A 14,616-nucleotide genomic window follows, 5' to 3' on the forward strand; every position below is an offset into this window, starting at 1 on the left:
TGTCCTCAAGCAGCTTATAAATTAGAGGGACAAGGGAAATGCAACCCCTTGAGTCTGAGTGGTCATTAAAACGTCATAGGATTACTGGTAATGAGATTTGTTATGAACCTACTTGGTGCTAGGTGATTGATTGCAAAGACAAAAAGGAAAGTCTCTGCCCTCTGAGAATTTACAGTCTATGGGAGAAAGCCAAAATGTACTATATATATAATATATATATATTATACATATAATATATATTATATATGTATATAAATACATATATATATATATAATATGTGTATATATATATATATATATATGTATATGTAGTAATTTCAAGGCAAACATTTCCTACTAGATGGATCAGGAAATGTCTCCTCATCGAGAGACGTTAAATATTGGAAGAGAAGGGAATAATTTATTAATCATCTATAACATTCCCAGCTCTGTATTAAGGATTTTTCAAATATTATCTTGTTTGACTCTCACAAGGTAGGTGATGTTATTATTCCCCATTTGGCATTGGAGAAAACTGAAGTAGACAGATGTGTCCAGGGTCACAGTAGGAAGTATCCAAGACAAATCTTGAACATGGGTCTTCCTAAAAACAGACACAACAAAAGATAAGACATTCCATTCTCTCCCTTTCATCAGGTGTAGAATGTGTATCCTACATAATGGCAGGGCAATTGTTTCTAGTGATAGATTTCATCTGAAAAATGTGCTATATGTCTGAACCTGTCTTCTCAGATGGATGAGTTTATTCCTTCTTATTCTTGGTCCCTAGTCCTGGGTATCAGAACTTTTACTGTCTAATTTAGTGGTGCAACCCACAGAGGATCAGAGTTGGGGCCAGGTGTGCTCATGTTTAAATTCCAATGTTGTCATTCACTCCTTCTGGACAAGTCATGACCTCCCTGATCTGTAAATACATCCCCATTTAGTAGATTGAATTGTCACAGAGTCAAATGAGATCATGTATGCAAACTTTAAAGCATCCCATAAATATAATCTATTAAGATGCTACTACGATAATACACGATCCAGGAGAATGTGAAAAACTACAAAAAAATGGAAACTCACGCCTCCCTAGCATAGTCTGGTCCATAGATGATGCCTAATCAATGCTTCCTGATTAGGGTTATGGGTTATTAGAGTCATTCCGGAGTGTAATGGGCTACTTCAGGAGGAGTGAGTTCCCCTCTGGTCACCTTCATGAAAAAACCTTACGAATCTGTTGGAAGTGGATTTCTATTCAGTTATGGATTAGAATGGGTGGTCACTGAGGTCTGTATTTCTGAGACTCTATAAAGACTTCCTGGAGTAAGTGGCACTTGAATAAACTGTAAATGATGGGAGAATGTGGAGTTGAGGAAAGGGGGAGCCAGTACACAAAGAAGGAAAGGAAAGGATGGGCCGAAGAATGTGGCTCATTGAAAAGACTAAGTGTAACTCAATTGGACTGGGGCATGGGCACAGGAATGAACATAATATGAGATTAACTCAGAAAGTTAGAGTAATTCTAAACTGGAGAGGGCTTTGGACACTGAGCAGGGAAGTGTGCCCTTGACTCAGTCAATAACAGGAAATCCAAAAATATTTGCATGTTTGGATGATTGAATAAAGAAAGACTGGATATAACAGACTGGAGGGGAGTAAGTGAAGATGGGAAGACATATTAGAAGGCTCTATTAATAGTCCAGGGGCGTAATAATGATGGATTTTGCTAGAATAATAGCAATGGTGACAGAGAGGAAGAGCAACATGGGAGTGATGTTAGGTAGTCAGGAGGAGAGAAAACGTAGTAACTAATTAGACCTGAGAAGGGAGAAGGGAAGGGAAGAATTAAAGAACCAATCAAGAATCTTGATGATTGATGTTCCCATCAAAGGGAACAGTGGGAGGGGGGGGGATTTCTAGAAACAACTGAGCTGAGTCTTGTGAAAGCCATGGATTCTAAAAGGCAAAGGTCAAGAAGAAATGCATTTCAGGTCCAGGGGCCAGAAAGAATAGCAAGATAGCAAGTAGGTCTGGCTTGACTTTGAGTGCACACATGGGAGTAATATGTTAAAACTAAAAAAAATAATCCTGGCAAGGGTAGATGGCTTCCATGTTAGGATGGACTTTTGTGAAAGGAAATATCAGGCTGAGGAGTTTTATTTTTTATTCTATAGACAAGAGGGAGCCACTGAGATTTCTTCAGCCAGGGAGTGATATGTTTGAAAATTATTTTTGCATCTCTATGGAGAATAGTTTACAGGAGAGAGAGAGAGAGAGAGTAGACGCTGGGGTTGCAATAAAGACACTATATCACAAATCCAAGTGACAGGGAGTGAGGACTTAAAGTGGGGAAGTGGCCAAGGCAGCAAAAAAGATGCTGTGCGAGCAGAGACAACATGAAATGGTAATTGAATGGATATGTGAATGAGTAAAAAAGAAGAGAGCTCTATCATTTGAAGTCTAGGTGAATGAAAGGGTGTCATAAAAGGTGGCAAAAAAGGTGAGATCAGAAGGAAGGAATGGCTTAGGGAGAGGGAAAAAAGAGGTTTGTTTTGGGCATGTTGCTTTTGAGATGCTAGGCTTCTCTGGGTGCTAATTTAGGAAGGAGGAGAGCAGCACAATGGATAGAGCACTAGGACTGAAGTCAGGAAGACCTGAATTCAAATCCAGCCTCAGACCCTTATTAGTTGTGCCTTCAGGAAGTTACTTAACTCTATTTGTGTCTGTTTCCACAACTGTAAAATGTGAATATTTGTATTTATTTAACCATAGTAGGTGCTATATAAATGACAGCTATGAGCATCATTATGATTAATTCTCTGTTCTTTGTCTCTCATCAAGCACTTTAGAAACATCCATTTTTATTGTTATCACTTTCATCAGAACTATCAGTCTCAAATATTCATTTTCAAAGGTGTGGACCCTCACTGGTCCCTGGGAGCCCCTCCTTCTGGTAGAAGTCATCCTCTTTTAAAGATTGAACTCAAAAGGTTTTTTTTCCTACAAAGTCTTCCACTACCATCCCCTCAGGATCAGTTTCCCTTCTCTGTTTCCTTGGTATCCCTTTTATACCTTTTGTCTGGTACTTACTTGCTGTAATTGGAATATTTAGCTACATTTCCATTTCCCCTGAGACCATGTTATGTTTATTTTTGCATTCTTGCAAATCCTCAGTTTTTAATCATTTGAGAGTTTCAGGGTGTTTTTAGGTTTTGTTTTATTTCGCAGTTAGACAAAGAATTCCTTTTCCTTCCAAAGGGCAACTCGTCAAATATTTGAAAATGGCTATATGTGAACTGAGGAGCTAGGTGGCACAATAGAGTCAGGAAGATTCATCTTGCTGAGTTCAAATTTGGCCTCAGCCACTAGCTATTGTGATCCTGAGTAAGTCACTTAACCATGTGGACTCAGTTTCCTCCTCTGTAAAATGAGTTGGTGAAGGAAATGGCAAACCCACCAGTATCTCTGTCAAAGTCTGAAATGACTGAACAACATATTTGAAGACCCTCTCCCCAACAAACCCAGGCTTCTCAAACCTAGCGTAAACTAATCCAGATCCTTCAACTGATCCTCAGATGTCGAGAATCTTTGAAAGTTGTCTGGGAACTCCTGAATTCATATACATGTTTCTTTTAAGGCGTTTGAAGGCCATCATGAAGATAACTAAGTGCAATTTGTTTTCTCTCAGATTTACTGTTCTTTTAAATGACTTGGGAATTACATGATGCCAAATTCATTGTTTCTGACAGCAGGGCAAATAGTCCTGAGTTCTAATTCTGACTGCCATGCATTATCTGTTTAACAATAGGCAAGCCAATTCCCTCTGTGGGCCTCAGTTTCCTCCTTTGGGGGAAAAAAAGGGAGATGAGACTAAAATTCCCTTGAGCTCTAGCTTTGTGCCATAACTATCTGAAACTATTAGTGCCTCATTAGACTTGGACAGTGAAATGACTCTCCAAAGCTCACTTTTAATCATTGCTCTTTTATTGGCATGGCAGCCTGTGTCTGCCTTGAATAACCTGTCCCTTTTTGTAGGAACAAAGCAAGTTGGATCACAGGGCAAGCTCGTATTTGGTCTCTGTGGATACACAGTGTTAGCTAATGCTTTATTCACCGGCTTCCCAGGGGATTTTCCCCCACCCCACCATCCCATGATTAAAAATGAGGGAGGAGAAGAGAGAAGGGAGAGGGAAGCTATTTTTGACACATCTTTTTTTTTTGAACTCCTAACAAAAACACAAGGAAGAAAGGGTTTATTTATTAAACAGCAGCAACCAGTAGCAACAATTTATAGTCCAAACATGGTAAACCAAGGGGATAATTAAGAAGTAGACAAAGCTGGTCTTTAGGCACCTCTCAATTTGACACCCCATTCCCATTCATTCAAAAGACCCTGAGTCCCTCCAATTCACAGATTTATCACTAACATTTCTCCTGGGAGGAGGTGACACAGGAACTATGAAGGGGATGAACCCAACACGCAAACAGTGTAAATAGGCAGATGAGACCAAGGATTCTTCTAGCATCTAACGATCCAGGCTGATGAGAGTTTTATTGATGTGACAGCTGTTTAAAATAAAAACAGCTTTCATAGCATCACAGATTGAGAGCTAAATCCCCTCATTTGACTGAAGAGAAAACTGAGAAGCCTAATGAGGTTTACCCTAGGAAATTCAGTTAATGAATGGCAAAAGCAGAGTCTAACCCCAGATCCTGGAACTGGATAGTCGGTGTTTTTTGTTTTGTTTTTCTTTGTATGACATTGTTCCTCAACTTCCGCATATGTTGCTGCCAACTAAAAATCCAATATCTTTTAGATTTTTACTGAAAAGTTCAAAGATGAGGTAGCTCAAAGATGACCAGCCCTGGAGTCAGCAGAATCTGAGTTCAAATTTGACCTCAGTTACTAGCTTTGTGACCCTGATTATATACACCCCAAAAAAGTTTCCCCAAGCTATTAGCCTATACCTCGCTTCCTTTTCCCTGCAAGAAACCTAAGAAACCCCTAGAAGAAACCTAAGTTCTTCACTTTCCCTTCTTTTCCCATGGGTTCAGTTATCATCTCTAAGCAAATGACTCCACAAATCTGCAAATGCAACCCTAGGCTCTTATATAGAACATCGCCAACTGCCCATCGAACACTCCAGCTGGATGTCTTTATAAATAGTAGACATTTAATAAACTGTTGAATGGACTTAAATGCTGATGATGGTGCTCATAATGGAATGCTTTTCCCATGAGCATTCAAATCATCAGGTCTTTGACATTTGATCTAAAATCAGAAATGAGACTGAGAACATTTGAATAATAATCTCAAAACCTAAGTTAGCTCCACAGAAAGAGGGAAAAGGTTATCAATTGAGAGAGAAAAAAATACTAAAAGATTCCAACAAAAGTCTATAGATTGACAGTGATTTCAGGGATATTTTGGAAAGACCTAAAATATTTGAATATATGAAAATTAAAAACTTTGATCTTACTTTTCCAAGAACTGCTGTGGGGCCTTTTCTACTGGAAAATGATTTCTTCTCGTCCTTTTTTTGGGAGAGATCAGAGTGTCTACTACCTTTTTTAGACATGCTTCCTTTTCCAAATAGCTTCATTTTCAGAAGAATCTCTGAAACTGTGGCAAGCCTACTCTAAGGCAGAAAGGAGTTAACAAATTTTGCCTCATCCCACATAGTCATTCTTGCAGTTTCTACATTCGTGACACATCTTATGCCTTCTCCCTTCTCACTCCTCATACAGCCTTTATCCTTTCCTGCCTGGACTATTTCAGGAAACTTTTAGTTGGTCTGCATATATCTTTACTGAGATGTTTAGCTACCAAAATGCTTTTCCTTTACATATGGGTCTAACCACATTCCTCTCTTTCATATTCAACAAACTCCAGGCTCCCTATTACTAATAAAATATGAATACCTGCTCTGATTTTGTTTGGGGATTTTGCAAGGCAATGGGGTTAAAGTGACTGGCTCAAGGTCACATAGCTAAGTAATAATAATGTTTGTGCTTCATTTGCAAAGAAAACCATGACATCAGGGAGATGATGCCATACAAATACATGAATTGAATTTGAGTAAGGGGGAGCTGTACTAAGTCCCCAGCCTCACTTTCTCCTCCAGAGCCACCTGGATCCAGTGGCCAGATATAAATCAGGACAACTAGAGATGGCTGACAATCAACATTAAGTGACTTGTCCAAGGTCACACAGCTGGTACTAGTCAAAATAAGTATTAAGTATCTGAGGTCAGATTTGGACCCAGGTCCTTCTGATTCTAGGGCCAGTGTTCTATCCACTTTGCCACCTAGCTGCAACCCTAACCACTCTGTTTTAAAAGTCAAACAATCTCAGGCAGCTAGATGGTACACCAGACCTAGACTCTCGAACCTGAGTTCAAATTTGCACTCAGATATTTATTAACCAGATACCTTTCATTTACCACAACTCTTGAGAATAGACTGTTTTTATTTTTTTACTAATCCTGTACTTGACATAGTACTTCATCCATGCAGGCATTCTTTGATTCATTCATTGATTCATCAGTAAAGACATTTTTAAAATAAGTGAAACCAGGACCCTCAGACTCCAGGACCAGGTTTGAATTGTATTAGGGAGGCAGGAAACATGAGGGAATGGAAAGAGACCAAAACCCTGAATTGGAATTCTAACGCTACCTATTATTATCTCTATAACCTTGAAGAAATGATTAAATTTCTCTAGGATATAGCCCCTGTAGTGTAAAAGGGAGCTGTTGGTCTAGACTCAGCAGTCCTTTCCAGTTCTAAAAGGGAAGATCCTAGGATTCCCTCTGCCCTGCAACCCACCAAATCTTTTCTTCTTTCTAAGCATGCCCAGTTCCTTCAAAGATATCTCATATTTTCTCAAAGATTGTATTTTATATTTCCTCTATATGTTCTGGAAACAGAAAATTTTAACAGCTTAAATGAATGTGACTTCAATTAATTTAAATAACCCCACAGGTTCATTCTGATCACTTAATAATTGTTCTGCAAATAGAGATTGCCACTCTTCTTTTTTCTTTTTATTTCTTTTTCTTTTCTTTTCTTTTTTCTTTTTCTTTTTCTTTCTTTCTTTCTTTCTTTCTTTTTTTTTTTTTTTTTTGCTTTCTGTTTTCAGGATAGATGGATAGTGGCTTTTCTATCAGCCCTCTGGTTTTCTCCATACTAATTCTTACATGCCTTGCATCCCAAATGGTCTCTGCTGATCCCTTCATGTGGCTTGTATGGACAACTGACTTCAGCTAAAATCCGACTTGTAGCAAGAAACCCTGCAGGGTCTCCCTTAACTGCTAGTGTCTTCTCTCCCACCCCCAGTGAGGTCTTAGAGATCTTGTCTTTTCAGTGCTATATACATGCTCTTTGATAGGGAATTCCTTGAGGGCAGAAACTGTTTGTAGCTTTTATTTCCCTTCTACCAAACCCTTAATGAATGCTTCTTACTGGATTGATTTTTTAATAAAAACAATTAGACATTAGTCCCATAATAGAAAATCTCTGAGCCAACAGAAGAGTTGTCTCAGCAATGATACCCACTAATGTTGTTATCTTTGTTGGCCCCAGGACTGATGGGCTACTTGACTAAAAGGCAAAAGGAATATAGCCTTTCTTCCACCTCCAGCCCAGCTTCCTGAGAAGGTAGAATTAGTGCTGTGCAGAACTAATATAATGCAAGGAAATCTTGTCCTCAATTCAACCGTTATTTCAGTCTCAGAGTGCTGTCTTAGATGCCAGAGAGGCCACAGTTTAGATAAAACCAGGTCCTTGACCTTAAGGACCAGGGATCTCATGAATAAGATACAAAGACTTACAGTACACAATATTCCAAAATAAATATGTCCCAGAATGCAAAGAATGCATGGAATGCTTATCAGAGAAGTGCAAAGGAAAGTCTACACTCTGTCCCTCTGTCTCTTTGTCTCTGTCTCTCTCTCTCTCTGCCTCTCTCTCTCTCTCTCTCTCTCTGTCTCTCTCTCTGTCTCTCTCTGCCTCTCTCTCTCTCTCTGTCTCTCCCTGACTCTCTCTGTCTCTCTCTGCCTCTCTCTGTCTCTCTCTGCCTCTCTCTCTCTCTGTCTCTCCCTGACTCTCTCTGTCTCTCTCTGCCTCTCTCTCTCTGCCTCTCTCTGTCTCTCTCTGACTCTCTCTGCCTCTCTCTCTCTGTCTCTCTCTCTCTGTCTCTCTCTCTCTGTCTCTCTCTCTCTGCCTCTCTCTCTCTCATATCTTTCTCTCACACTCCATCCCTTCCCGCCCTTCTTCTTTCCTGTTCTTCTTGTTATTTTGCTTCTTTCTTCCTTCTTCTTCTTCTTCCTCTACCTCTTTCTCTCCCCCACCCCATCTCCTCAGCAGTTTCCAGAGGTTTGATTATCTGCAGAGTCATGACTATACATCTGTAGAGTCAAACTGCATCTTCCTCTTGAGCCTCAATCCCACATCCCCAAATGTCTTCTTGATGTTTACCTATGGGAAGACCCACAGGCCTCACAATTTCATTGTGCCCCAAACTTAACTCAGATCTTGTCCCCCAAATCTTTCTTTCTCCCCGATTTCCTCATTTCTATTGAGAATAGCAGCATTCGTTCATAGTTTATAACTCAACAAATAATTTATCAACAAAGAAGTGTGAAAACAAATGTTTGAGTGAGTCAGATCAGTTTCTTCATGAAAATGGAAGGGTTTATGATGGTGAGTCAAGACCTAGTCATTATTATGAGATTCGTGAAGGGTGGAATCCAAACTTATTCATCAATGTGGATGATGTTAAGAAATCAGAGAAACTATTATGTGGCACTGTGGGGTAAAAAATTGTACCTATTAATTACCTAGCAATCAGTGACTTAGTGGCTAGAATTATATATGAAATGTATACTACTTTTCATGGACTAATAGATAAACCAATAAAAGTTTTAAAATTAATATTATTATTTCTTATTCATTCCTCTATGAGAGGTAGATTTCAGTGGCTGTTGAGAGTCATATTTCAGTCATGTTCTTCATGTCCCCATTTGGGGTATTCTTGGAAAAAAATATTGGAGTGGTTTGATTTTCCTCTCCAATTCATTTTATAGATGAGAAAACTGAGGCAAACAGGGTTAACTGATTTCCCTGGGGTCATGTAACTAGCAAGTGTCTGAGACCATGCTCAGACTCAGGTCTTTCCAGGCCTGTTTTTCTCTTCACAGAATGCCTATACACATCCCACCCTCTAAACATACACTTCAACATAGCCTGAAAAACACAACTCATAAACTATACTGGAGACAAAGCATTATCTCAGAGAAAACTGTTGTGTATAATTTCCACTTATTACACTAATTCTCGAAAAATTAAGAACATTTTAAAAGATGTTGCCAGACCAAATGGTCGTCAAGGTCTCCAAATTGCTTAGAATGAAAAACTTTAAAAATAGAGATCTAGTTTAGAAAACATTCAAAATTCCATGGTACTTGTAGGAGTTCCATATGTTTTCTGTCATCCTGTCTGCTGTTGGAGCTATATCAAGGCTACTTTTGGTGAGCCTACAGAAGATGAGACTAAAATTTAATACTTTTATTCAACTGCAAAAGTATTAAAGACGTTCTTAGCCATCTATGACATAGTCCACAGAACATTCAAAAGAATCAAAAGAGCCTAGACATTTATCCTTGGTTTATTTCAATCTGAACTCCATTGAACAAGATGACAATGACTCCTCTATCATCATAACAACTTTAATAAGGTAGAGAAAGATGAACACTCTCATCAAAAAGGGGAAAAAATTTGATAGATGTTCTCAAAACACAAAACAAACAGATTTAATGCCCAGAAATACTGAACTCTCAGCTTCCATTTTTTTCATTTATAAAATAGATATTCTCTCAAAGGGGGGACCTCAAAGGGTCATAGTGAGAATAGCTATCCAGAAATGTTCCCTAAAACCAATTTTGAAACTTACAAAGGGAAAATAAAGTAACATCTACCATTCTTCCCCACTGCTTCTTAGCCAAGAATTTGAAGAATTACATAATTATGAGGCAACAATACCATTCCAGAAGCAATCTGAAGACTCCATTTCCCCATGCACTGATAAATGTAAGTCTACAAAGTTGATGAATGTTTTAATAGTCTGAAATAGTCCCAAACGCCATGCTGCCAAGTCTACTTTGGGCATGACAGATATGGTACCTCTGTGGCTTAGTCTATGCTCCCTTTTTTTGTTTCCCTGAGGGGAGGGAGGTATGCATTAATGCTCTTTTCCAATAACTCTCACAACCTGATTTCTGCCTCTTTTGCTTTCTGTTCAATCTACTTTGATGTCCTTTTTGTAGGGAGAGAAGGAAATCAAGATAGGGAGATTAATTTTTCCCTATGCTTTCTGTAAGAAACTTAGCCTGAAAGAAAGTTTATAGCTCCTTCTGAGCTTCTGGTATCTCCTTTGAAGTCATAGGCCATTCTGTGTGTGTGCAGGGAGATAACAGACCCAGGGAATTAGGTCCCCGTGTTCTGTCTGAGGGAGGGCATAGTGCTGGCTCAAATGGATGAAGTCACTGGTTTGTAAGCCTTCCTCTGCCTCCGATATTTCTGATGGGACTAAAAGGTTTGTGTGGAAAGATTTCTCATCATGTAAGAGGGAGAAGGGATGCAGCATTATGTTGATTTGTTGTTACTGTTTCACGATTCCTATAACCTTTTATCTATTCCCACTATACTCCAGTAATTGGTCAGTCTTCTACAGTGAACAAAGAATGTTAAAACTGAACGGAGTGTTACAGCTGGAAGGGAGTTCAGTAAACCAAATGTTACAATACTAATAAAAATTCACATTTCTAACATACTTTTAAGATTTATCAAAGCACTCTGCCTTCCCCATGAAAGTCTTAGGTTATGAGTAATGAAGTATTGCTATCTCTAGTTTAAAGATGAAAACATGGAGGCTCAGCGATAAGGTGGGTTCACCCAGAGTCAGTAAACCCAGAACTTGAAAAGCCAATGCTCACTTGGGATCCTTTGACTCAAAAACAAATAATTGGATCAATATTTTGATGAACTTAAAATCTCCTTGATGGGAATATTCCTTCCTATAAGGCAGGTCACAACTCATCTAAGCCTTCCCATCCCTATGTGATTCTCACTCCCATTCTCCCAAAAACCTTCCATAGCAGATCTGCCCATGGTTACCAGTGCCACACTCAAGAAACCCACCTATTGCTCATTCTCTCTCTGGCCTCACCCCCTTTTGTCATCATACTTCCCTGAGTATTCTTCATATCACTCATGTTCTTTTAAGTCATCATTATTAATATTCTATGGTCTATTCACAATCACCATTTGTCTTTCCTTTGCTCTTTGGGTCAACCCAAGCTGATGTCAAACTTGAAACTCACTTCATATGTATTTCCCACAAAATCCCAGATGTTTTGTATTCAAACCATAGATTTTCAAAAGATTCTTCAAATCCATGAAGTACAGGTGGCTATGGGCTAGGGGTGGGGAGAGTAAAGAAAGCAATGGCGTAGACACAGTCTTGAAATCTAACTTTTTTTTTCCCATTGTTTACTTTAGCGCCTTACAGCAGCAGAATAGAAGTTATCGCAAAGGTAATTTTCCCCCTCTTTCCCAGCAAATGTTTAACTGAAAAAGCAAAATGCCAAAGGAACAGAATTGCCTCTAAAGCATCTTGTTACTTTGAATAGCTTTTCGATTTCTGAGAGCATCTGTGGGGGTAGATTGGGGAGACGTTGAGCCCTCAGCCCTTTGATAGGTATAGCACAGGCCTGGTGCACAGATGGATAGGATCTTATTCAGATGTTAGCCCCTTATCTAGTGCTGACAGGTCCTGTTTTACCTTTAATAAACTCTTTTCAGAGGGAAGAGTCCTCTACCATGATCTGAGATCTCATTTCCTCACTTCCAAAGAAGTCAGTCACCTTAAACCTTTTCAAAACTTGCAAATCCCCTTAAATGTATTCCAAGGGAAGCCAGAAGTTATCCAGAAGCTAGATAGATTTGGATCAGAGCAGGTGACTGAGAAGGGAGTAGAATGGGAATGAGAGGAAGGTCTCATTCTGAGATTTTCCTTCTCCTGGTGAGCTAATGGGCAGCACTCAACTCCTCTGTATTCCCAAATATTCCTGTTTCTCCATCCTGTGAGATCCCAGAGTAGTGCCAGTATTTTGGTCAGAAACACATTTTTATTTCAAGGTAAGTCAAAAAGATGAGCACAGCAAGTGGAGAAGGTCCAGAAACGGGAGTCAGAGGTCCTGATTTTCAAGACCTGTTTTGCCACATAGTGTGGGACTTCTGACAAGTCATTTCATTCTCTGGGTCATGACCTCCTCATTTGTAAAATGGGGTATAACTCTTACCTGACTAACAGCTTCCTCTGGTATTTGAGGATCAAGTGCTTAGAAATCTTATAGTGTTACGGAAATGCAAATGTATTGTTATGCCCACTATGGTTATCTTGATGTCCATTCATGCTTGGCACAATATTTTATATATAACAGGTGATAAATAATGGCTTCTGAAATTATTTTGAGTTGAAAAGGGATGGCAAATTCTGGTGACTAAAATGTTAAAAACAAAACTTCCTTCTAAAGCACCCAGTTCTCTCCCCGCCCAAAATCAATCCAATTGAATTCAACTAGCAATTTCTTAGGTGCTTCCATGTGACAATTATGAGGCTAAGTTCAAGGAATATAGAGACAAAAGGGAAGCCCACCTTGTCATAAATGAACTGAGAGTCTACTGGACCACAAAGCAAAGTCCACCCTTCGTGGTTATTCAGGGCAAACATTTTGATCTAAAACTCTAAGTTTACAAGATCAAGGTAATTTTATTCCTAAACTGCTGTTACAACCCATTAAAGCTCCAAAATCAGCCTAGAAATATCAGAAGTTCTGAGCAGAGATTTATTTTGTTGTTTTTTTGCAAGGCAATGGGGTTAAGTGGCTTGCCCGAGATCACACAGCTAGGTCATTATTAAGTGTCTGAGGCCGAATTTGAACTCAGGTCCTCCTGACTCCAGGGCCGGTGCTCTATCCACTGTACCACCTAGCTGCCCCCTAAAATGATATGTTTATGAAGTGCTTTGCAAACCTTGCAAAATCCAAATCAATGCTAATTATCATTATAACTGTGATCATTATTTATACCTTTGTTCTTCCACGTTATTCATTTATTATACTAGCAACTGAGGTACCCTGTGCCAGTTTTCATTCCTTTCTAGAAACCAGAAGGAGGATTCTGGAGGGCGACTTGTTTTTCAGTGAGTCTGGTCAAAGGTCCCAATAATCATGTAGCCGCCCAGGGCATGTGCGCACAGGAATGACTGTTAAATTTGACCAGTTTGAAAGCCTCACCTTCCATGTGCTGTTCAAGTCTTAGGTTGGGCTGGTGAGGAGTGCTTAAAGGCTGGGGGTCCCTAGTCCTCCAACTATGGGACTTGGTACTAAGTACCTGGGTCCCCTGCTTGCTCCTCCAGTCCCAAGTCAAGGTCAAGTTGCTGATTTGAATGTATTTTGTTTAAAATTCTCAATGTTCTGTCTTCTATCTTCAGCCTCGGAAGAGTTTTGTCCATCAAGGTTTTAGGTGAGTTCTCAGACTTGATATTCTCCCCCTGTCCTGATCATCTGTTTTTATCAATCTCTTCCCCTCCAATTGAGTTTGAGAATAAAGGGGTATCTAGATGGTTTATCAGGCAACTGTCCAAGAGCTGACTTGACCCTGCCCTCCAAAAAGGATTAAGGCTGGATAAAAACAAGCTGAGACAGTATCTAATTCATAGATATATTCTCTCCGTTGCTACATATTATATTGCACTCAGTTCAGACCTGACTCTGATTAGCATCTCTTCATTTTCCAGCCACGAATATACCTCTGGGGATGAGAAAAAGAAGGGGAATCAGCCATGGGAAAGTGAACTGCACAGAAAAGACAAGGACCCAAATCCTAAGAAGGTATCTATCTGCTTGAGTAGACATCTAGATCACTTCCACCCTCAAGAAACTTAGAGAGGGGCAGCTAGCTGGTACAGTGGCTAAAGCATCAACCCTAGAGTCAGGAGGACCTGAGTTCAAATCTGACCTCAGACACTTGAAATTACTTAGCTGTGTGACCTTGTACAAGTCATTTAATTCCATTGCCTTGCAAAAAGAGAGAGACAGAGAGAGACTTGGACACGGATTATTCTTTCTATGTATGTGGCGGCATCTCATCTCCGAGCCATCTCCAGAACTTTTGGAGGGCAAGGGCCATTTGTAATATTTTTCTCTGAATTCTCCCAACATATACCATTACCACAACTTCTCCTGCCCCTCAGTGACAGTTGAATGATATGGAAGTGAATCCTAACCTACAAGAGTGCATCATGGGACCAAGGAGGGCTGACAGTCAAATGAGCTAGATTATCTCTGATGTCCCCTGTCCCGCTCCCATATTCTAGGTTCTAAGGCCAGCCCAGGGTCACTCCCTCATTCCACTGTGTTTCAAGGCTTTCCAGTAGATACTATTATTATCTACATTTGACTTGCTTAGGCTGGCATAGCTACTAAATGTCTTAGTCTGAGGCAGGATTTGAATCTTAGAAATCAGTTTTGATTTACCGGTAATTATAGGAGCTTTGTAAATTCTTAAAAG

General features: G+C 39.6%; 1 protein-coding gene across 1 annotated transcript in view; it reads left to right on the top strand.

Annotated features, from left to right (window-relative positions):
- The window catches only part of FYB2 (FYN binding protein 2), a 62,788-nt gene that overhangs the window by 11,786 nt on the left and 36,386 nt on the right, over positions 1 to 14,616 (top strand). Inside the window, exons 5-8 of the mRNA XM_074221339.1 lie at positions 9,983 to 10,071; positions 11,542 to 11,576; positions 13,538 to 13,569; positions 13,844 to 13,937. Coding sequence (XP_074077440.1) covers positions 9,983 to 10,071; positions 11,542 to 11,576; positions 13,538 to 13,569; positions 13,844 to 13,937 — 250 coding nt within the window. The remainder of the gene's footprint in view (positions 1 to 9,982; positions 10,072 to 11,541; positions 11,577 to 13,537; positions 13,570 to 13,843; positions 13,938 to 14,616) is intronic.

This window comes from Macrotis lagotis, chromosome 2 (assembly GCF_037893015.1).
Source record: "Macrotis lagotis isolate mMagLag1 chromosome 2, bilby.v1.9.chrom.fasta, whole genome shotgun sequence".
Taxonomy (NCBI): domain Eukaryota; kingdom Metazoa; phylum Chordata; class Mammalia; order Peramelemorphia; family Peramelidae; genus Macrotis; species Macrotis lagotis.